At 45.7% G+C, this 24033-nt stretch overlaps 1 protein-coding gene across 3 annotated transcripts in view; it reads right to left on the reverse strand.

Moving 5' to 3' along the window:
• LOC137788685 (cadherin-18) overlaps positions 1 to 24033 on the reverse strand; it is a 147976-nt gene that overhangs the window by 17477 nt on the left and 106466 nt on the right. For all 3 annotated transcript variants that reach the window (XM_068581695.1, XM_068581693.1, XM_068581694.1), the window contains exons 4-8: positions 20247 to 20366; positions 9008 to 9175; positions 7408 to 7595; positions 6300 to 6553; positions 1685 to 1821 (exon numbers count right to left, since the gene is read on the reverse strand). In XM_068581695.1, coding sequence (XP_068437796.1) covers positions 1685 to 1821; positions 6300 to 6553; positions 7408 to 7595; positions 9008 to 9175; positions 20247 to 20366 — 867 coding nt within the window. The remainder of the gene's footprint in view (positions 1 to 1684; positions 1822 to 6299; positions 6554 to 7407; positions 7596 to 9007; positions 9176 to 20246; positions 20367 to 24033) is intronic.

Consider the following 24033-nt stretch of genomic DNA (forward strand, 5'->3'; position numbering starts at 1 on the left):
AAAACTGCACAAATGAGACAAAAAATAAACTTGCGTCCAACTCAGAGGGTGAAACGCTTCCTCACCTTCAATCAGACGCGATATGATTACATTATATTATTTATTTATTCTTTCTTTTGTTTATCTTTTGCATTTTTCTTTTTATGTTTGTAAAATTTTAAAATAATATATAGGTGCAGGCTTCAAATGAGCCCAGTTGGCTTTTTGTCTCTTCCTGCACTGTGATATTCATTTATCTCTGTTGTGCTTTTTATTTTATTGTTTGAATTGTGCAAATTAAAAAATAAAAAATGGCGAAAAAAAAAAAAAAAAAACCTTAATCCCACGCTCCTTTTTATGGAAGCCCATTTCTGCACAAAAAAAAATTAGGACCAAAAAAAAAAAAAAAAAAAAAATTAGGACCAAAAAAAAAAATTTTTTTTTTCGTAACCTTTTTTTTCTGTTGACTTTAAAAAAAATGAAGTCAACGAAAAAAAAAAAAAAAAAATCTAAATTATTAATAATGCCCGTGTGAGTGCGAGCCATCGAGTGACCATAACAACATGGCGGCGGCGGCGGCGCTGCCGGTGGTTTGCTGCCGGTAACGGGGGAGGCAGCGTGCAGAGAAGATTCATAAAGTCATTCCCTTTTTTATGGATCGCCCCTTTTTGTTGGTATTGATTTCGACTCCAGTTTTACACGCTGCCGGTCTGCAGCCGCGGGGCGCCTCGTTATCTTGAGGGAAAAGAGAAACGCCCCCTCTGGGGGGCAACTTTAGCACCTATCATTACTTCTGAATTTCTATTCTTTAAATCATGCCGTCGCGGCACAAAAGCTCGCCCTCGATTTCGATGCAATTCTCGATAACGATTTACAGCGTCTCCCGTTAGCTCCGGGCCAAACGAGATGAGACTGGAGAGCAAAGCAATCTGTTTAACGGCCTCTCAGGCCGCTGGATCACCGTCTTCCACGTGTTTACCACGACGGCCCGAAGGCGTCAAACACACTGTTTACATCCTGGCTTCTTAAACACGTACATGTATGTCAGAAGGTGAAGGGACGCGTGCTCACGGGCTTTTTTAATATACATATAAATCCATAATTTAAAGATAAAGATCCGCTCAACGTGAGGAACTCGTGTCTCCAGCCGCTCGTCCACTTGAGGAAATGTTTTCACAAGAATCTTTTCCAAAATTGAGATTTAATTTTCCAGCTTTAGTGTCACATCATCACGTTACACTATTGCTTTATGACAACGATGCCTCGTTATGTAGAGAGCTGAGATTATTCTGCAATTTCTGATATGATGTATATGTATATATCTCATATGTAAATGCTTTTAAAAAGGTGAATTTAAGTACTTTTATAAAATCGAGCCATAACCCCCCCCCCATGTATTGTTTGAGTTGTGTTTAGAGGTTGAACATGGGGATTATATATTATTGTAGTTCTGATTTGTATGTTTAATTTGACACCTGACATATTTTTTTGAGAATTTACACCATGTTGTTTTCTTGATTTGTACCATGTGACCTGATCAGGAACTTTGGGCTCAGTGAAAAGCACTGAAGCAGAACTAGAACCTTTTTATTCCAAGTCTTAAACGATGCAAAATGTTCGACAGCGAGGAAGGAGCAGCCGGGGCCGGCGGATGGGCGGAGCCTCCGCTCAAACATGGTGCTTATGAAGAGATTCGGGTACCTACCAACCTCCGAGGCCATCACAGTGATGTTGTGCCACGACGCGTCTTCTCTGTCCAGAGGCTGCGTCGTGCGGATGAGGCCGCTGCTCTCGTCGATCCGGAAGCACCTCACTCCTTCCTCCTTGCTGTCCAGGAAGTACCTGAGGAGGAGAGGGAAGCTTCCTGTTTCAGCTGCGCAGGGATGGAAACCAGTCAATAGAAACCAGTCACCAGGGGGGCAGAGGATCATCTGGAAGCAGGTGGAGGCCAGCAAGCGGGATTTCTATTGATTTACTGGTTGAACAATTCATTTTTATACAGCATGTACTGTTGTTTAGACCATTGATTCATATTGTAACTGGGATGCTGTTACATGGACACATGTCCACTTTGACCCGCTTCACCATAACAACCCAGATAAACGATATTTTAGTTTCCAGACATTGTGAAACCTTCCTTTAGAGCCACAGAAGACCATTTGTGATGAATAATCTTCCTCATTACTCGTAAACTGACCTTTGTACACCTTTAAGACAAATACAACTTGGTTCTTCAGTCCTGGCTTTAGCTCACCTAGTCTCCAGAAGCCTTTAGACATCACAGATTTAAAACTAAAGCATAAACAAAACTATAAACAGATCCAGATGGTGAAATGAATAAAGTGCTGACGCAGCACAAATCGAATGAGGGGAGATGTTCTGACGCCGCTTTGATTCTCCAAACTCCTGCAGTGTGAAGATAACGCCGGCTGCCTTTTAAATGGACTTCAGGTTCTTGAAAAGAACGCTCCGGAAAAAATACATATTTATAAGTCAAGAGCAATTACCTTCAATATTTAATAATGACAAAAGGCAACGTTGCGCTGGCAGTGTTTGCAGTGTTGTAATGGCTTCCAGCGACGCCGGCGCCCAGCCAGACGCAGAGCGGCGCCGCGGCGTGCGGAGCGGCGATGAGCTCCGGCGCTCCGCTCGTGAGCAGAAGCAGGAAACGAGCATCGACTGTGTGTTCCCTCATTTATCTCCTAATGACCTATTTACACCTTTAATCCGACGCTCGCTCATTCATTCTCCCGAGTAATATGGCTAAGTCGACAATTTTCAATTGGCATGAGAGGTGGGGATGCTATATGGGTATTAATGCCAAGGATTGCATTCATTTGAAATAATAAAACTATTTTCTTTTCTTTTTTAGCTCGGATTGCTTACAAGTGTAGCCGGCAGCCTCGGTGGGAACGCTGTCATGATTTATTAAAAGCTCAGGATCATAAGAGCGTGAAGGCTTTCCAGCAGGAGAGTTTAAGGTGCTGAGCGTTTGCTTTGTCATGATGGAAAACTTTGTATTTTTGGCTCGTGGGGGAAAGAAAACACTTTAATTACCGCTTCTGGGGATGAAGCGTACTCACTTAAAGATTATTTGGTGATTTATTTTTCTAATTCCTGAAGAAAACTAGCAAAGTGTCTTAATATTCATCGTAACCACTATTTTCACTCTGGCATTCTGGGAAATATTGGAAGTTTAAACTTCAACACTTCACCGCGGCCTCGGAGTGCACCGAACATCAAAAAGACCGAAAGCCTGCAGGAACGCTAACGCTAAACACACAAAAACACATTTGTTACACACTCAACTCAACAACTCGCATCAAACGCACCGACTGGTCGATCCGACGCGCCGTCAGGAGGCAACACGGAGATACATGAAAACACACAAAGTTAATACAACTGTTCTCTGGAGAAGCGTGTTTGAGCCTCAATCTCTTTGTCAGTTTAGCGTTAGCATGCTAGGCTAACGCCTTGAGATAAAGCTGAGGAGCGTTCTGTGTGGAAGTGTGAACTTCAGTCACCTGGCTGCGATGCTTCTTATTTGTATTCAGGTGGACTTTCTCCTTGATGCAGTCGCACATGAGAGGTGGGGTTGTGGTGTTGTGCCATTAAATAATTGGCACAGCGAAATGTTCTGAACCAGCAACGCAGCATAAAAAATAAAAAATGTCTGCCCTTTTCAGAGCAGGCGGATCTTTCTGAGCTTTTGCACCTTTAATAAAGGCAGCGAGCGATTGTGCTGAGCGGACACATTCACCACGGAGTCCGAGCTAGGAACTAGACCAGAACTGTGCTTTCTCACCCTTCACAATAAAAGCCCTGCACAGGAGAAAGGAGCAGTACAACCTACAGACCTACCTACTAGTGCAGCAACTGTTGCAAATAGTGATATTTTCATAAAGCACAACTTTCAGGATCAGCTACATGATACTACAGCTGTTTCCACTGAAAAAGGAAAATGGCCGCTCGCTGAAGACGGGGCCGATTTAAAAGTAACTCGGCCGGGATGCTTCCACAGCTGCTCTGATGATGATGTCACCCAGCGGTAAAGAGCCATCTCGGCTGTCTTTGGGCTGTTCAGACGTCCACCCTTGCTCGACATTTGAAATGTCACTTTGACACCATGTTTATTCCACCGCACACATCGGCAGACGTGTGATAATCGAAGAGTCGCCGCATTGTGAGACCAACACAGGGAGCTCAGTTGTTTAGCCTTTTGTGTGTGTGCGTGTGTGAGTGTGTGTGTCTCTGGGTTCAAGTGCCGCCTTTCGTCTCCATTTGGTGAACTTTGGGAGCGACGCGCTGCAGCAATGGTCGAGTAGGAACCTCCTTCCATGTGCAGATCGCCTTCTACTTCCAGCAAAGCGTTCGCTAAGTCTTAAACATTCCCGAGAATCTCCTTCACCTGGCGTCTTTCTTTGCAAACGGAGCAGCGGTCGGTCATAAGTCACTGCGCTTAACGCCGTTCAGGACACCCGCGGGCTCTGCAGCCCGTAGCGAGGCTTTGTCCCGTGATCCCTTAACGTATAATAGCAGCAGATAATTGTGTCTTAATGATAGATCAGTGAGAAAAAAACCCTTAACTCAGGAGGGGATCCGTGTTTACAGCTACTCCATCACTCACGCCGGCCGGGCCGTAAAGGGAATTCAAATGAACATAAAAGGCGGCGCAGAGTGCAATGTCACGCAGCTCAGGTACCTGTGCAGAGCTAAAAAAAAGCTAGGATTAGCCCACTGCCTGAGGGTGGTATCAATCTTGTTCACAAGCATGTGTTTAGAGCGCATGCTAATGTGTGTAGCGCTCGTAGCGCTCCGGGTTACTTCACCAACTTGCAAAGAAAATAGTTGATCGAGGATGAGAAGGATGCAGGGCTTGATCTTTAAGGTGTGTACAGGAGCAGAGAGCGCACACAGGGATGCTGAAGGAAATGCAGTGCATCTATTTATTATTATTTACAATGGTGCACAACTAATATTTAACATTTTTGCTCCATAGTGGGAGTTCAAAGCCAGCTGAAAAATCCTCAATTTGGCCAAATCTGAATTGTCATATGGTGTTGCCCGTGCATTAAGAGTGCATGTAGACATGCACAGCTTCAAACACTTAAAATGACAATCATACAGGGCAGTGATATGACATGCAAATTGGAGTTTTTAGTTGGACAAACATTTCTTGGCGGCAGATTTGATCTTATTAGTTGGACTTAAACCTTGAGGGGGCGAATGTAGAGCGGCTCACAGAAACATATCTCACTGCTAAACCCGACTGCCAGAAAATAAACTCTGATCACAAGATGGAATACATGAATACATAAGCAAGCAGCTCCCAATCAAGCTATGGGCAATTTGGCGAGAGGTGGTCTTGATTCTCGTCACCAGCATTCCTGCATGTAAAGTTTTAGCAACTCATTTAAAAAGATATGAGACCCAGGAGGTTAGGGACTTTTTCTAAATATCCATCTGCTAAAGATGGGTATGTTAAAAAAAATAAATACCGTAAATGTCGGGTTACAAGCCGCTACTAGCTTCGGTTGGGTGTCCCTGATAGCTGCACCACTGTAGCCGGCTAGCGCTGCTGCTGCGAGCTCTCCGCTAGCACTTCTGCTAGTTCAAAGCTAGCTTCTGCCAACGCTCGATGCGGGAAGCAGTAGGGAGCTAGCAGCAGCGTTAGCTTGCTACAGTGGGGACACCACCTGAAGGTAGTAGCCGCTTGTAAAATCCATCTGCCAAAGATGAGTATGTTTCTAAAAAAAACTACACTGTGAAAGTCGAGTTACAAGCCGCTACTACCTTCAGGTGGGTGCCCCTGCTAGCTACCCGCTGTAGCCAGCTACTGCTGCTGCTAGCTCTCCGCTAGTTCCCTGCTAGCTCTCCGCTAGCGCTGCTGCTAGCTCACCGCTAGTTCCCTGCTAGCTCGCCGATAACCACCAAAGGTAGCGGGACCAACCCGGTCTCAACGCCTGACTCAGGCAGTAGCAGCAGCAGCTAGCGGGGAGATAGCAGCAGCGCTAGCTTGCCACAGCGGGGGACAACAACAGAAGGTATTAGCGGCTTTTAACCCGACTTTTACGCTACATATCTTAAGCGAGGGAGCTGCAATGGCTGCCAGTCGCATCTGAAAGAGCACCGAGCCCTAAAATAAGCCTCGTAACACAAAACCTGCGCTTTCCCCCTTTGCTCTTGAAAGCGAGCTCGTCTGGTGTTTCCTTAACAAGAGACACTGAAGATCAATTACATCCAACGGTGCACAACTAATAAGCCAGTATGCCTCTGAATATGTCTAATCTTTCCCCGCAGACATGCGCAGACCCTCTCACCTGACGGGGCTGTTCCTGCTGTCGGGGTCTCGGGCCGTGACCACGCCCACCTCCGTGCCGCTCGGCGAGTTCTCGTACACGTCCATGATGTAGTGGTCGATGGAGAAGACCGGCGCCTCGTCCACGTCCCCGACGGTGATCTTGAGGGTGGCGGTGTCCTTGAAGGAGCCCAGGTAGGAGAAACGAGGGTCCATGTGCGTGTTCGTGCCCTCGATGTGGAGCGTGTAGGTCTTCTTTCTCTCGTAGTTTAGAGGCTGTCGGAGGAGGAAGAGGAGGGGGGGGATTTCATTAGCACGCTGGAGCGGCCATGTTTGTTGATAGGAAATCTAATTTCAGTGCACGACTCGTTTCACCGCGTATGGAAAGTTAGAATCCTGTGAAGTTTTCATTGTAAACTAAATGATTGGATTTAAACTCAACCACCAAATTGCATATATACCTCAGACGCCTTTTCTTGCCACTAAACCCTGAAACGGCCGGTTTGTTTAGAAATATCTGGACCTTTTGGAGCACAGATCTCTTCTTAAGCTGCATTACATCCACCAACTGTTAGCGCTCCCTGCTTACGGCAGCGTTGTGTATGCATGAGCGTCTTCATACGCTGTGTTCATTATTTGATATGAAGGACCTGCTTTGCACCACATGTGGTCAAACCTCTCCAGAATAGACCTTTTCAAAAAGAGGGCATATCATGGAAAGAACTCCTTTTTTTCTGTGTGCACCAACCCATGGACGGAAATAAGATAACCTTTGCAAAGCTGCACCGCATTATCCTCACAAGCCGGTCAGAGCAGGCTGCTTTCAGGAGGCGGGTCTTAACCCAATGAGGTCATTTTCTCGATTTTATATAATTTCTTAACTTCACCTTCCAAAGGCTCTCGCATATGAGAAACACACTCATGTGTTACAAACATTGCAGAACAATCTCAGCTCCTTACATAACGAGGCACAAGTGTGAAGTGAGTGAATAAAGGTGTTTTCAGGCAAACTATAACACCAATAGTGTGTTTTTTAACACGTATAAACGTGACAATGAGTGCGATACGTTTCTGTTTAAGTCCGTGTCTCACACTTCCTCCTCGGAGGTGTCACATGGCAGCGTTCCCACCTTCTTGAGGCTGATGATGCCCTCTCTGGTGTCCCTCTCCGTGGCGATGGAGAACACGTTGGCCCCCTCCGAGTTGATGATGCTGTACTTGATGTCGGCGTTGATGCCGAGGTCCTCGTCGTTGGCTTTGATCTTCCCCACCGGCTTCCCCACCTGAGCCGATTCAGGGACGTACAGCTGGTAGTTTTCTGTGGATGAACATCGACGCGTGCATTGAGGGAACGGGGGAAGAAGAAGACGCTAATGTTCCTCCGACGGCGCCGAGCTCAGCAGTTTGATTCTGTCACCGTTCGCTCCGGAGGGGGAACGTCATTAAAAACAGTCCGCAGTGCCTCCAGTGACATTCAGTGCTAAACGGAGGATCGTGCCGCAGCGCCGCAACTCTGATCCAGACAACGTTGATGGTTTCCACCGCGGCACGCCGTTAAAAGCACTTTCAAAGACAACATATAACTTATTCTGCATTATTAAAACGGAGGAAATCCAGACTTCAAAACCAAAAAGGGTTTTTTGATGAATGTCAAGTCTCATTTAGCTAATTATGGAAACATTTAACTGCAATATTATTACCAATGAGTCACAAAATAATGAAGCGTAATGCATCACAGCGAGAGGAGCTTCAATAATCCATGATCTGGCTCTACAAACCCTCCCCGGGTTGACGTATGGTTTAATCTCTGCACGCATGAACACGTTATAATTAAAAGAATTTCGTCCCTGTAAATACTGAACATGTTGATGTTTCTTCTTTTCATTCAAAGCAGCAACAATCGGGTTGTGTGTCTTTGTGCGGCTGCATCGCGTGAACGCTTTTACAAATAGAAACGTCTTCGCGTCCATAAAGAAACACAAGACGCTCTTTTGGAGAAACACGGTTTAGGTTGAGCCTCGAGGTCTGTACATCTTATTAATGCAATGCGTATTAATGCGCCGTGAAGATAGATAGTCCTCACTTTACAGCCCACAGAACATACTTAGAAACTAATTAATAAACTAATTATACTTATAAACTAATACTTACCTATCGAGGAGGAACTACCTCAATTAATCATAAATTGCAGCATTAAAACACGTTTAGAAAGTGCATCTTATAAATAAATGACATTTAAATACATGTATCATTTACTACTTTACAAATGATCTTATTAATCATCTATAAGTCATTAATACATTTACATCATGTATAATGTATGGAAACCCAATTATTAAAGGCATATAGTCAAGCTTATTCAACACTAACACATTTATAACCGTTTATGAATTGCATACTAATGAGTTACTATAATGTGTTCATGTAGAAACAACACTTTATAAATGATGAATTAAGTGTTTATTAATGCTTTACTAATTCTAAATAGTGTCTAGTTATAAAGTGCAACCAATATTTTGCTAAATTGGCCTCGTTTGATATATATCTCCATTTAAAAAGGATCACGTGCAGTTAAAACATAAGTCATCGTTTAAAGCCCTGCACCAGATGGTAGCTACAGCTAATTAGCATCTGTAGTCCCGAACAGCAGCTACGGCCTCAAGAAAGACTTCACCTGCACTGATCGGTTCTGCTAAACATTAATAAACCCGTTCAGGTTTCCAGACTCACTCTGAGGGAACATGGGCGGGTTGTCGTTGACGTCCGTCAGAGTGATGTTGATGGTGGTGGAGCCGGAGAGGCCTCCGACCTGACCCGCCATGTCTTTGGCTTGGATGACCACGGTGTAGTGCTCCCTGGCTTCGCGGTCCATGTCCGATAAGGCCGTCCGGATGATTCCTGGAGGGCGGAGGGAGAGGAACGGGAACGGTGAGCTCGCTGACGGCACCGGACAATGTTAATCATCAGGAATATAAAGGAAGACACAGAATAAACCAGGGCTCCTACACATCATGACCAATGCATTTACATGACTTTTAACCACATTTCCATGACTTTTAATGAGTTTGAACCCAATTTTCATGACTTTCCATAATTTTGAGCTCAATTTTCATGACCTAAGACCAAATTTTCATGAGCAAACAGTACAAAGTGATAAAATGTAGTATTTAAACTAACAATGAGCATTCAAAGCATACAGTAAACCTTAAATGACTCAAATGAATGAGAGACAATAGTTTGATTAAAAGAATAAACATTTCTATAGATGCCTGTATGTATGCTGCTCATATTTTGAGCTTCTTTCTTTTAAAAGCAGATTCATTATTTATAACTCAATGAACGTCATGAACACATGAATATAACACATTTACACCACTTTTACTTTGGGGATTGTATTTTTTTCCAGGTTTTCCATGACGGTGCAAACCTGATGTATTGCATCTCGTTGGGTATTTTTCAAATGGAAACAAGACACTGACAACATGAAAGGAAGAGAGAGATCCCTGTTGAAGACAACACGGTTACTGTTGTGAAGATGTTTCTGTGATTGTCCTCGTATTTCTCCCAGAAAGCCTTCTGTCGGTTCTGGACTCCCCGACCAGAAGAGTATCATCGCTTTCCTCTAAAGAGCGACGGCATGAAACACTGCTTCTCTCTTCCCTCTGTGGTTCTGCTGGTCTTTCATCGGCAAGGTTAATCTTTCCTCACTTTTCATTATGCTGGAAAATGACTATGCAACCTTGGATCGCGGCAGAATGCAACTTTTTCTGAGGCGCGCCCTCCATCACATTTATTACAACAATAACGCGGCAAACACAACCATGAACTTTTCACAATGCTAACTCTGTGATATATGACTGCACCTCTTGCAGAGAAACTGCACGCAGGTGAAGTGCAACAACAGAAATAAGCAGTCGGCGCATTTCCTTCGCGGAGGTGATTCATGGAATATAACAGCAGCATGTATTGCACACATTACTTGTGTTTGTGTGTCTGTGTGTGTCGTCTGAACGCGTCCGTCTTTGTTAGCTTTCATTGCACGCGGCTATCTTTGTGCTGGAGGGTTAATTCGCCCGTCTTAGCTCCTGAAACCACATCACACGGGTCCTGATTTAATATCTTCTAGCGGTCACATCGGCGCTCGTTGGACATCTCGCTTCCCTCAAGAGACGAGACCCTCTGGCAACCGCTGAACTCCTGAACCCGTCGATAATACACAGCGGCTGACCGCGGGTCGGTAAGTGGATCTTGCCGCGGCCTCGTGGTGTCGGCAGCGGAAAAGAAGGCGACTGTTGGATAAAGATGGAGTTATTTGCTTTTTTTTAAAATGGCGGTTGCATTCTGCATCTTGGTGTTTGGCCGCCATCTTGGTTTTTGAAGACTGAATCAAGGCAATCACAAGACATCAATGAAGCCTGGAGACCGCGTACAAGAAGTGGATCATTGGTTTGTAGAGTTATTTGCTTTTTTTAAAAAGGGCATTCTGGCAACCGCTATCTTGGTTTCTGGCCGCCATCTTGGTTTTTGAAGACTGAATCAAGGCAGCCTCAGACATCGCTGTATACCACGTACAAGACGTGGACTAAGTCCCCAAGAGACGTCACCCATTGGTTCGTGGAGTCATTTGCTTTTTTTAAGAAGGGCCGTGAGATCAGCATTCTGGCGACCGCCATCTTGGTTTTTTGGGCCGCCATCTTGGCTGTTGGCTTTCGGGAACCAGAAGCGACGCACAAGGGTGAAGATACCAACAACCAAAAGGCTGAAATATGCATGTTCAAGTGACCAAAACACAACGCAGGCAGCGGGGTTAAACCCCAAAGCAAGTTGAAGGCATTTCAGCACTGAGTTCATGTTTTAAAAACCAAGTTGTGTTATCTTTTGACTCCTCTCCCACCTGACTATGTGCTTTCTACTCTGGGAAGCAACATGCATGTCACGCAAACACGGCTGCATGTTTGCTGACTCTTTGAGAGCCGCCTCACCATCACCACATGAACACGCGTTACAAGAAGCCGCCCTCAAGTCTGAAGTGTGGAAAACTGCTGCGCGGACGATGAAATGCTAAATATATTGCGGGTGACACCGAGAGCACCCAGGGGGGATGATCTGAGTGTATGGGTACCATTTCACTTTCAGACTTTACAGAGAGATTGTTACAGACTTTATAGCTGATGACATCTACAGTTGGAGATTTACTCCGTTAGTTTCTGGCTCGGAGAGAAAAGTCTCTCATGCTGTTAAATCTTAATTTAGATGGCGTTCCACTTTAAGCTAACTAATCCTCAAGTGTTTTCTTTACATTTGTCATATTGAAGTTTTCCTCGGTATAGATGAGTCAAGTAGATTGTATCTGACAACTCCATTTAAAGCCATTTTTCAGTCGTTCATTTAACATTTTTTTTCTGCAAAAACTATTGAAAAAATGTCTAAATGCATTTGAAAAGCATCATTAACCAACCGAGATGACTGACCCAGTAACGCATCGTTCACACAAAATATTCTGTCAGTGCTCCGGTCCCTGTCTGAGCCGTAATAGCTTGGATTTAACAGGAGAAAAATATATATTTTAGAGTGAATGAATGCAGTTTCAGGATTTTCCTAATTTAACCAAAGAGTCATCTATAGCGGCGTTACACAATAGGTCAGATCCCTTTCTTTTTTCAAGACTCTATAGACGGAGCTAATCCACTCTCCTCAGGCAGAATAATCATTAGAAGTGGGTCAGGGAGCACGGCAGCCAACAGTATTAATATCCAGGGGATCTCAGGTTACGCATCACACGTCACACTGAGCCTGAACTCATCAGCAGCCAGATGAAAAGAAAGAGACGTTACAGCTTTGAAGACCAGAAAAAACATGTGTAAAGTCCAACTATCATTAGCAATATGAATAAAAAGAGTTATGAGAGTGGAAGTTGTTGCACAGGAGTCAGTGTTCTGCAGATTTTTGCGTTCGAGTTGACCGATTATTGCGTAATCTTTAAAGATAAATGAACCCTGACGTGGCGATGGAGTCCTCGTGAACAGACTCTCCACAGTGGTGTTGAACACGCGCTAACCTATTGATTCCTCTTGTTGGTATTCCTCTCGTGGCGGATGTTTCTCACCAACACCAGCGTACCGCGCGTCCTCAGATTCCTCTTCACGGGCGATACATAAGTGCGAGTCGTTGGATGTTTGGAGAGATGAAGCAAAACAAGATTAATCCACTTTCTTTTGTGAGTTACCTTCAAACATTGCGGTGATTCAGGGTGTTTTATGCAGCAGCTCTGATAGCGTCTGCTCCCCGTGTGGTGTGATTTAATGCGTCTTAGTTCTGCTCACAAAAGAACAACCGTTAAGTGGGCCAGCGAGCTGCAGACACTAATGTGTTGCAGGGCTTTATTCCAGGAGATATCAAAGACACTCATTTACTGGGACTGCCAGGTAGATTCTTCTCTGACACCGCAGCAAAAAGAAATACATATTCCATTGTATTTATATCATTCCCTCTGCACTTTCCATTTATTCATTTGATTGTTCAATATTATAATTAGTTCTTCCTTGAAAAGTAATGACGGAGGTTATATATTGTAACTCTAGTTCTAGCTGAGTGATTAGCCTAATTAAACGGGAGCGGGCTTGACCTGCGAGTTGACGGCAAAATAATACTTTGGAACATTGTGGCGTTCAAATGCTGCCAAAGAGCAAAACCTCCCGTCTGAAAAATGCACCTGTAGCAGCGGCTAACAAGCTAGTGGCTAACAAGCTAGTGGCTAACAAGCTAGTGGCTTACAAGCTAGTGGCTTACAAGCTAGTGAGTAACAAGCTGGTGGACTACAAGCTAGCGGACTACAAGCTAGTGGACTTCAAGCTAGCGAGTAACAAGTCAGTGGTTTACAAGCTAGCAGCTAATAAGCTAGTAACTTCCCTGCCGTTGAGGGTCAGAGACACGAAAGCAACTGTAGTGTTCAACAGAAATGACAACACACGTCAACAAATTAGCAGGGCGCTACACACCTTTTTAAGAATACTTCAACTTGTTTTCTTGCAGAATACTATTTGTTAAGGATACCTAATAAATAATACAAGAGAAATAGACAAAGTACAGATCGTGGGTCATATGAAGTCATATCTACTTTATACCGTCTCAAAAGATTCTGAAATAGCGGTCGTTTTGTCGCAGGAAAAATTAAACAATAAAGTAAATGAATAATAATGGACTTATTAATACAAGAGGTTTGAATTGTGCACTTGAAGAGAAACACAGCTGAGCTCATCAGAGTCTTTTCCCTTCAGCCGGAGAACAATTCACATCGATAAAAATAAAGATTGGGGATGTATAACATCAACGAAGTGTTGTTGTTTTTCATCTCGTGATGTGCACTTGTTCTATTTCAGCTCGGCGAGAGTTTCTCGCCTGCACGCGTTTCACCGCAGACAGTCAAGGTCGACAACAGCACCGAGAGCAGAAATCAAAAGATTTATTAATGTAATGCGCACAAAAAGATGCACACGCGACAGAAATAAACACTCAACGAGTAGTTCAGAGAAATTCCCTCAAGATGGCAACGAGGCCAAAGGAATTACAGAGAGTTTGTAATTTTATACTTTATTAAATATGTTTTTTAATGCAAAGCAGAGCTATTTGAATTGTTAAGCGTATGCTTTATTTGCTTGATTCTAATAAGTTTAAACTTCTTGCACTAGCGGCAGATTGTGAGTTAAAGGGAAAACAATACTTGATCGGGACGTCGTGAAAGTTTTTATTGGACCCAACAAAACAGCCTCCTCACACAAAAAAGGGACGAGACGCCATAAATATAAATCCACATGCGTTACAAAGCGCTTCCAGGAAGCCGAGCCCAAGCATTTTTTTTTGCATCGTTATTTTTCTGTTTTTGAATGTCAGGTCACAGCGCTGATCCACTTCTCTTCAAGGTTCCTAAACTAATCAAAGGGCTCGCAGCCTCCTCCCTGTGATGACGCGAGCGCCGCTAACCCCATCTGAAGCCCCCGCGTTACCAACCGGAGTCTTAGCATTACTTAACCCGGGTCCTTGAGACACACGGGCCTTGGCGAGCGGCCACTCTTTCCATTAAACAGCAGCAAGACGGATGATCTGACCTTTCAAAGTCTCTTATTACGCTTTTACTCGCGCCGGCGCAGCGCTCCCAGGCAATATCTTCACTGCGCCGGATTTAGGAACGATGAGCAAACGCTAGAAGTACGAGGTCGTCTTTTTGGGCTTCGGGAATTGCACTTTTCCCACTGGTGAGGGGATGAGCTGTCAATCACGTGTCCTCAAAGAAACACACGAGAAGCTATATAAATATACATACATAGACACACACAAACACATTTTAAAGCACACACTCAACAGGAGGTGTGTGACATCACAGCGGCAGCTTCCTGACAGACGCACAATCTCTGCGTCTCCTGAATGAAACATCCCATAAAACGCCTCGGGGGTCTCCTCTCTCCTCTGAACAGGTACGCCGCCGACACGAGCGTCACACCCTTGAACTGCCTTCTCCCCTCTGAACCGGCTCTGAGCCGCGATACCTTTTGCCTCCGCGAGTTAATTTAAGAAAATAATTGAGAAGCGGCGACTCCCTTGAACCCGTTGGCCGCTCGACACGGCGAGGTGGCCGAGGCGCCTTTTCCCTCAACCTCCTCAGTCTATTAGGAGTCGATAGCATCGCGCTATCCAACCTCTTTTGTCTGGCTGCAAACTTCTAAAGGAGGACAATCTCCTGGGAGAACAAAAAGGATTATAGGAGATTACCGAAGCACTCCTCAATCTGCAGCTTCAGGAATCTTTCTTGGCTCATCCAACGCGATGTTATCCCTGCATGCCTGCACTCTTGCAGCCCCTTTTTCCGGAGACGTCGGAGATAACGCGAACAGCGGCGGCCACATAAATCATAACAGTAAAAAAAGCTCTTCTTTTTTAAACTTGTGTATCGGGGAGTGCATATCTGATTGAGAATAATTGGTTGGTCTGCTCAAGAAGTCTGCACTGATTGCGAAAGTGGCAGCTTTTTTTTCTCCTTGATTTATACCAGAGGTAAGACTTAATCCATGAACCACGGGAAGGAAAAAAACAAAAAACATCTTGATCTGTGTCAGCTCCTTCGATAAACTCGGAACGCTCCCAAATCCCAGATCAGCAGAGAAATTAGCCTATTTAGAAATCAGGAGGGACTCTGAGGGTTCTGCAGCGGCGCTGATGCTTTGTGTGTGTGTGTGTGTGTGTGTGTGTGTGTGTGTGTGTGTGTGTGTGTGTGTGTGTGTGTGTGTGTTGGTGCGAGGCGTCGTCGTTTGGCGAGAGCGTTCGACTGTGAGACTCGAGAAAAAACCCAAGTGACAGATGCTCGGCGGCGACGAGAAAGACAGGAGTTACGACCCGACAATAAAAAGGATGAATGCAGCCGCAGTCTATAAGTTGTGCTTTTTGCTGAGATATGGAAAGTGCTTATTAAATAAAAAACTGCCGGCTTGCAGTTTAAAAGATTTGCACACGAAAAAAAAAGAAAAAAAACGTTAGCAAGTTAATCCATTGCAGCAGTTAGCATGTCCGTTAGCATGTCCGTTAGCATGTCAGTTAAACCGGTCTGGTGAGCTGCTGTTGGAGGTCATCCAGACCTTCTATCTGCTGGGGTTCACACTCGGTGAGCAGAGGGAGAGGTTCAGTCTGTCTAGCGCTCCGGCGTCCTTGTGTTTCCGCTCTTGTTATTGACCCAAAATCTCGCCAGACGAGTCACAACACAAGCAGCAGGCGGCTGTTCGGCTTCAAAACACTAACGAGGGATCCTGCTAGCAGCGAGTGTCGGGGACAAAGAGTCAATGCATCAACAGCAAAACCTCCTCTCTGCCAAAGGATCCAGGAAAAAAGGGAGGGAACCTCCGATCGGCACTTTTTTTGTATCCTTCCTAAATATCATTCTGCAAGAATGAGACATTTTTTTTGTCTCAAAAAAGTAAATTCTTCAGGTTTTGCTCTTCGATGTGCTCTCTACATGCAACACGTCTTTTAAAATTCAGCTTGCATCTTCACAGGAAGGTTTCAGGCGACAAGATCTTTCGGGTTCAGACCCTTAACTTGACCGACCAGCGAGTCACGTGACCGGCGACTCATCGGACTGACCGGTCACGTGACCGGCGGCTGACGTGGAAGAACACGCGTCTCTGCGCGCCGCGCGTTGATGTAAATTTGACATTTTTGGGGGAATGCAACCGTTCTACTTTTGGGCAAAAAGAGTTAGCCGAGCAGATTGATGCACGCCGAGCACGTGGCCGTTTGAGTTTTGACCTTTTGGACGGAGCAAAAGGTCAGCCGTCTGCACCCGCTTCCAGGCTTCATGCTAAGCTACGCTGCGCTGATCGCTCGAATCTTCTTATCGAGCCCTCGCCGCATTTCCCCAAATGTCTCCTTCTGAATGCAACTAAGAAAAACCCAAAGCACTTCCTTCAAATCCTCAACTTTAAAAGCTTACAGGTTATGTAACCTTTCACCATTTCACTTTTCAAATGTTGACAAAACCTTCAGCAATTTTCCTATAATTTTAGATTTTTAAAAAATATTTTTAACTTTAACTGTCATCGCTTTATTTTTATGCTTTTTTAGCAGCTTTTCTGACTTCAACATGGGTGTGTATTGGGCTATATTCAGCTATTTTAAGCAATATTCCACTATATTCTCCTATGTTCAGCTATTTGTTTCAAATATTTCAGCTTTAAGCTTCAGTGTTTTGCAGTCCAACACATTTTCACAAAGAAATGCTCTTTCTAGTTAATTCTCATTTTGACCCAGAATATTGCATTACGTAAAAAAGACTCCATTTAAATGCATAGTCACTTTGTAATTCACTAAATGAACCAGACCAGTGGCCGGCCACACTCCCCCTGGTCAACGAGAGCGGCCGTGGTAGAAATGTGAACCTTTCACAGATCCACGTGTAGTGACACGGCGCATCAGTGGATCGCACCTCATACTGATAGTTAGCATCCTCATGTCAATCACAGACACTCGCAGACTAACTCTGTTATTCTGCTCGCACCTCGGGAGACGTTCATGAAACAGAGCCGGCGAGGAACGTGTCAAACGATCACAACGCGGTGTCGAAAGCCGACGCGTTTGTGTTCTCCTGCCCACGTTTCCTCCCCGCAGGCCCTTCCGACGTTATCATCAGTCACATTTCTGTATTTACAAAGTCTGTGTCACGCTCATTTATTTCTTCAGCCAAGTAAATCTAATCCCAAATCCCTATCTCTTCCTTGTTTGCATGCTGCATGACACCACCTCAGATGTGTCAATTACACATTCATATCCATGATTGAATCTCATTTCCAGCCGAGACGAGAAGCCTTAACGCCGTTCCCAGAGTTAATTAGTCAGTTAGGAAGTGAACTCTGTTATTTATTTATTTTTCACGCCGAGCTATTAGCGCGCCCGCCTTTCGTTATCTGACTTTGAAATGGGAACGTCCAAAATAATTTGACTTTGTTCTGGTTAAATATTGGCGCAGCGCACATGTGTGTGATGTTTGGCAAATTAACCTGATAATCATCATTCAGATCTTTCTGCCGGTGCAAAGTGAAGCGGCTGGATAAACATACAAATATACAAAGTATTCATAAACACAGCGAGCGGCTCGACCCGTTGGGGGTTGTAAAAGATAACTGTATGGTCCGTGACATGAAACCAGGCTGCAATTAATGTGTAGAACTCTGGATTATTATATTCTCTGAAAATGAGACCTGCGGGAGATTCACTCCTTTTGTTTCAAGCGGCAACAAAGTTGCAATGTAGCGACATTGCAGGTCACGTTGCTACATGCTGAAACAATGTATCCATTTATCATGTTTGACGTCTTCACGAGGATCTCAGACCAAACGATACGGCTCTGCTGATGAAACAAAGCAGATTTATGCATGAAATCATAACCAGCATATGTTTCAGCTACGGCAAATAATGAAAAGGGTTTTTGGTTCCAGGAGCAACGGCAGAGTGTTTACTGTAAAAGTGGGGTTATAAGCCGCTACTAGCTTTAGTGGGTGTACCCGCTGTAGCAAGCTAGCGCTGCTGCTAGCTTCCTGCTAGCTGCAGCTGTTAGCTACCCGCGTCTCCGCTGCCCGAGTCGGGCGTTGAGGCGGGGCTGTCTGGGAGCTAGCGGAGATCTAGCAGCAGCGCTAGCCAGCTGCTACATTGATGACACCTTCTAAAGGCATTAGCGGCTTGTAACTTTTATGGTAATTCTTTTTCTTAGGTTGAAGAGAGAGATCTTCTGGAACATCTGTGTCATTTTTTCCATTTTACACCATTTTCTAACGGTCTGAACACGCTGTTGTTTCAGCCGCTGGTGAGATGTGAGATGAGATCAGAACCCGCTGAGCCAGAGGGACGAAACAGGTAAAAGAAGTGTTGACTTTGTTGCTTGCTGAGGATCTGGGTCAAGTCTGAGGCGATGCTCCGGGGGGATTCCTCCAGCACCATATGTGCAGGACCGACTGTCCTCTTTACCCTCCGTGTCCTCAGACGACCTCTCCTTCCGCCTCCAGGGTCTCCTACAAACCTGCCGCAGGTCACCAGACCAAGGTCAACATATGAAAGGGGGGATGTGCGTTTGATAATACATATCCCACAGATGGCGAGGTGTAAAAGCAGGTACGCGTGGTCACGAGGGGGCGGGAGCAGCGGACCGGGCGGCGCCGCCAACGCGGCCGCTTTAAGACTGCAGGCCGGGCGCATGGCGGGTCACGTGCCAGTGCGGCTTCCTCCTCGTGCTCCTCCGCTGACCGCTGGAGTTCCTTGTCCTCATTCGAAGAGGGAGGCGGACCGCCGGGGGCTTAAAACAACCGCCGACTTGTATAAATGAATACATGCGCTGCAGAGAGAGAGAGTGCAGCTGGCCGGGAATTCGATCACAACCACCACCCTCCTCCCTTCCTCCTCCTCCTCCTCGCTGCTGAATTACAATGCACACAAGATGCCGAGTCAGCTCGAGCGAAAACAAGCCATCTGACGTGTCCAACAAGCGCCGTGCATGTGGGAAATGGGGAGAAAATTACAACGGGATAATCATTTACAGTCCGGAAAAGAAAAAACGTGATGTAAAATAGATTTCAGCTGCATCAAAGCCAGGTTTTTTGTTTTTTTTTCAAAATAAAAGTTGGCTTTCTGCCTCGCCAAACCGCCGCCGCCGCTGTGAAATTGCTCCATCAATCCCCACCGCCGGCTCTCTCTCTCTCCCTCGAGGTGAAGTCACAAAATATTCAGCAATTCATTTGTTGTTGCTCGTTCAGCAAAAGACGTCGTGTTGCGGCTCCGAAGGAGAAGCGGCCGCTTCCAGACGCGATGAATCAATTCATACAAGTGGACCGTCGTTGGGTTTTAACCGGCAGAGAGAGAGAGAGAGAGGCTTCAGACGCCGACGTGCACACACACACACACACACACACACACACACACTTTGTGAGACAAAGAGAGATCCGGAATAAACACACACACACGCTCGACAACACATTTTTCACTTGGTATAAAAGTTCCACGGCTCGCACTTCAGAAGCTTTATAAACATTTAATAGATTCCAGCAGAAGCCTTTCAGACAAAGGATGGAATTTTAAAACACTGCCTCCCTCTCTCCGTCTCTCTCTCTCCCTCTCTCTCTCTCTCTCTCCCTCTCCCTCTCTCTCTCTCTCTCCTCTTCCTCCCGCCTCTCCCCTCCCTTGAAGACAACTTTTTTTCAGAAGGCTTGTGTTCTTTGACCCCGGAGGAATTTAGCTACACAGCCAACAAAGAGCCACTTTGTTATATATATATATATATATATATATATATATATATATATATATATATATATATATATATATATATATATATGCAGTAACAGAACAGGAAGTGTTCATATTTCAGAAGCCGTGACGTCAGTTTCTCGCCGTGGTCTCTGACTCTCAGACGCTTTGAGCGACGCTGTGATGTTCGCACCTGTTTTGGGGTCGACGGAGAAGTATGGCTGTCCTTGTAGAATACTGTAGACGATCCTGGCGCTGTTCCCGTACGTCGGGTCGTCTGCATCCGACGCCGTGACTTGAACCACAGAAGTGCCTGAAAGGAGAGAAGAAGAAGAAGAAGAAGAAGAAGAAGAAGAAGAAGAAGAACACAGCGAGGTTACTGTCCGGCTCTCGTTCTCGCTTATGAATGTTGACCTTTTGGAAACAGAGTATAAAATACACAATTTTTTTCCATTTTTGAACCGAACGACAGTTTTCTGACTGAAACTTCTTCCTAACAGGACAAGACTTTGTTTTATTCTGATTGTTGTTGCAGATTCTGATTCTTTAGGTCCTAATCTTTCCATAAAGGTGTCTTATTGACGCTGCAGGAGGCTTTTTTGGGGAATCTGGCTCATATCTGCTGTATGTATGTATGTATGTATGTATGTATGTATGTATATATATATATATACATACATACATACATACACACACACACATACATATATAAACCCGGGGTAAAAGCCATTGTGGTTTAATTTAACAGTTGAAGTGTTGCTCAAACAGCATTACAGGCTTCATTAACTCGTCATCATCTCTACAATATGAAGCAGGAGTGTGCGTATGGATCTCAGCATCTCGAGGTCTGAGCGCCTGCTGGACACTCACATTAGTGTTTCCTCTGGGAATGAAACTGAATTAAAGCCTTGACAGAAAGGATTCTTCTTTCTTCCCCGGACACTTGGAGGAGCTGGATGTTCTCACTCGGCACGCTGGCCTCTCAACGTCTGACAGCAACACAACAGAACTTGCAGTGTGAATGTTTTGTCAATCAGTTGTGGGATTGCGTTGGAAGTCCGGTCCGAATCATCTGGCTGATGAAGCGTTAGTCAGTGGAGCGGCTCGGTGTTAATGGCTGGAGTAAATGAAATGCTCTTTCCTGGAGAGTCTGGCTGCAGAGGGATCTCATGACTTCATCACCTCGTGACGCAACCCCAGAAGACTTCCTGTCGTCCACGACGCACTTCAGCAGTTTGTTCTCGCTGTGTGTTTGCTTTGAAAGGCGAGTGCAACGTTAAAAAAGCTCTGATTGAACTCAGAGTGATCCGCTGTCAGCAGGCAGAACGCTGACGCACACGTTTTAAACTGTGTCATACAGCACAAGCTGAGCTGCTGGACATTTTAATACCCAGCATGCCCCATTCAGACAATGTTTTAGCATAAAATACCATTTTTGAACCCAACAACACAGTTTTTGGACTGAAGCTCCTTCCAACATGGCAGTGCAGCTTTGGGTCTGAAGGATCTCCACCGAGCGCCACCCGGGACACAGAAACAGAAACAAATGGATTATTCTTGCGGTGAAGTCGTCGTCTGCTCTAGAAGACGTTGTGTGTGCATCATATATTTATGGCTTCAGATGCACAGCATCCCCCACTTTGCATCACATTGATTGTTCCTACAACGGGCCGTGTTCGTTCTCCCTGTAAGTGCCGGCGCCCCGCGGTGAGGACGCTACGGTCGTCTCCAGCGGCGGTCAAACAAAAGCACTCGCTCAGGGTTTACGCAGCGAAACCACTTAAGAGTCAGGAAGAAGACGCCGTGTTTGAGGCTTAAAATAACTGCGAGAATCCAGACAAAAGGATCCCGGGAATTATTTCTGGGCGTCGATATCGGACTCGGAGGGGGCGGGGCAAAGCGCCGGACTCAGAGGGGATACCATGCAAGGAAACTAAACAACCGACATTTGTACTCAAATAAACGCATAAAGGATGATCCTTCATGACCTCTGGTCACACGCTGTTTCCTCTTCACGTCTTCGGGGTCGACTGACCTCGATGCACTCGTTGGCGCGACCGCACAACTTAAAGCAAAAGATCGAGGTCGGTGTCTGACGGTGGATTTCACCCCTTCATCCTCCCTCAGAGTCAGAGCTCTTGTGCCTTTTGCTTCATCCTCACTTTCAGGAAATGAGGAAGAAGAAGACGACGTGTCCTGTAACGAAGCAACAGGAAGTAGCGTCTCGTCTTAACGGGATGAAAGACGACAAAACGACATTGATCCGTCGTTTTATGGCGGCGGCGAGAGAGACGAACGGTGGAGAATAAATGGAGAGCTCGTCTTCGTTCCTTCGTACTCAACCCGGGGAACGCTCGCTCGGCTCAAATTTCCGCGCATCACTTCCGGCAAAACCGCTATCCAGCCGGTGATTTTCCCCAGAAGGCAACAGGAAAGCGGCGCTCCGCCTCCAGTGCGTCCATTAAGACGCCGTGAACAGGAAGTGGACACTCCTGGCAGCGTGTGTTGTGAAGCGGGGTCATGTGACCAGTCGGCGTCGGCACCGCTGATCAATTTAAACAAAGAACATCGCAGCCAATTAGCCGCCGCCGCCGCGCTCCAAGACCCGCCCCTTTCCTCCACCCCGTATTGACAAACGCCGAAGAGGATCAGCGCTCCGGGGCCGCGGGCTGATGGTTACGGACAATTTGACGCCCCAAAAAGCGGCGAGGAATTCCTTTAATGGACGTGGGCGGGAGGGAGGAAGGAAGCAGGCTAATTATTCCCCTTCGCAGTCCTCGCTTCCTCCCGCGGGCCGTCGCATTGATTCCTTTATGTGCCGATGATGGAGTTTGACTTCAAAACGAGTCGTCTCGTTAGAGGATGCCGATACTCGGATCGGGGTGCGTTCCCGTCGCCCCGTCGTGCTCCTTCAGGGGCAAAGATCACGGCGATGAGCGCTTTGATAGCAACGGCCTCATTATCAAATTCAAACCTTAAAAAAAAACGATATCCAGCAGGAGCCAACACACATTAGTGTGCGTACGCAGCAGCAGGACGTCCTGGCTCTCTGCGGAGATGAAGACATGTACTTGACACATCCAATTTAGGAAGCGACGCACTGGCAGACGCCGCGCGTGTGTGTGTGTGTTGCTGAATATTCATCAACGCAACCAGGGAGATATTGACTGTTTGTGTAGAGGGCGTCTGCCGGCCTGCTGGGGTTCGCATGCCTAATCGCTTTTGCACATTTCCAGCTTCTCGCCGCCAGAAGCCGATGATACCGTTTCCTTTTCCTCTTTGAGGAGGTTTCTTTACGCCAGCGGGGACGACGGCGTCGATGGAGGAAACTTCACAGGAAACACTTTCACACCGAGCCCGACCTTCCTTTAGGACCCGAGGAATACTGAGGAATACTCCTGCAGAGGAATACTCCTGCAGAGGAATACTCCTGCAGAGGAATACTCCTGCAGAGGAATACTCCTGCAGAGGAATACTCCTGCAGAGAAGTACTCCTGCAGAGGAATACTCCTGCAGAGGAATACTCCTGCAGAGGAATACTCCTGAAGAGAAGTACTCCTGCAGAGAAGTACTCCTGCAGAGGAATACTCCTGCAGAGGAATACTCCTGCAGAGAAGTACTCCTGCAGAGAAGTACTCCTGCAGAGGAATACTCCTGCAGAGGAATACTCCTGCAGAGGAATACTCCGGCAGAGGAATACTCCTGCAGAGAAGTACTCCGGCAGAGGAATACTCCGGCAGAGGAATACTCCGGCAGAGGAATACTCCTGCAGAGGAATACTCCTGATACTTCAGAATCTCACAAGAACACATTCGATGAACGAAGAGCAAAACCATCGTTCTGAAAAATGCACTTTTTTGCTCATCAAAAAATATAAAAACGTGTTTTCTTGCAGAGTGCTCTACGTTAAAGATACCTCCAAAAAAAATACGCAAAGTGCAAATAGGAGATTTTTCCCACCCGGGAAACCAGAGAAACAA

This window comes from Clinocottus analis, unplaced genomic scaffold (assembly GCF_023055335.1).
Source record: "Clinocottus analis isolate CAN_PGR_092001 unplaced genomic scaffold, fCliAna1.0.p SCAF_18, whole genome shotgun sequence".
In the NCBI taxonomy this organism is placed as follows: domain Eukaryota; kingdom Metazoa; phylum Chordata; class Actinopteri; order Perciformes; family Cottidae; genus Clinocottus; species Clinocottus analis.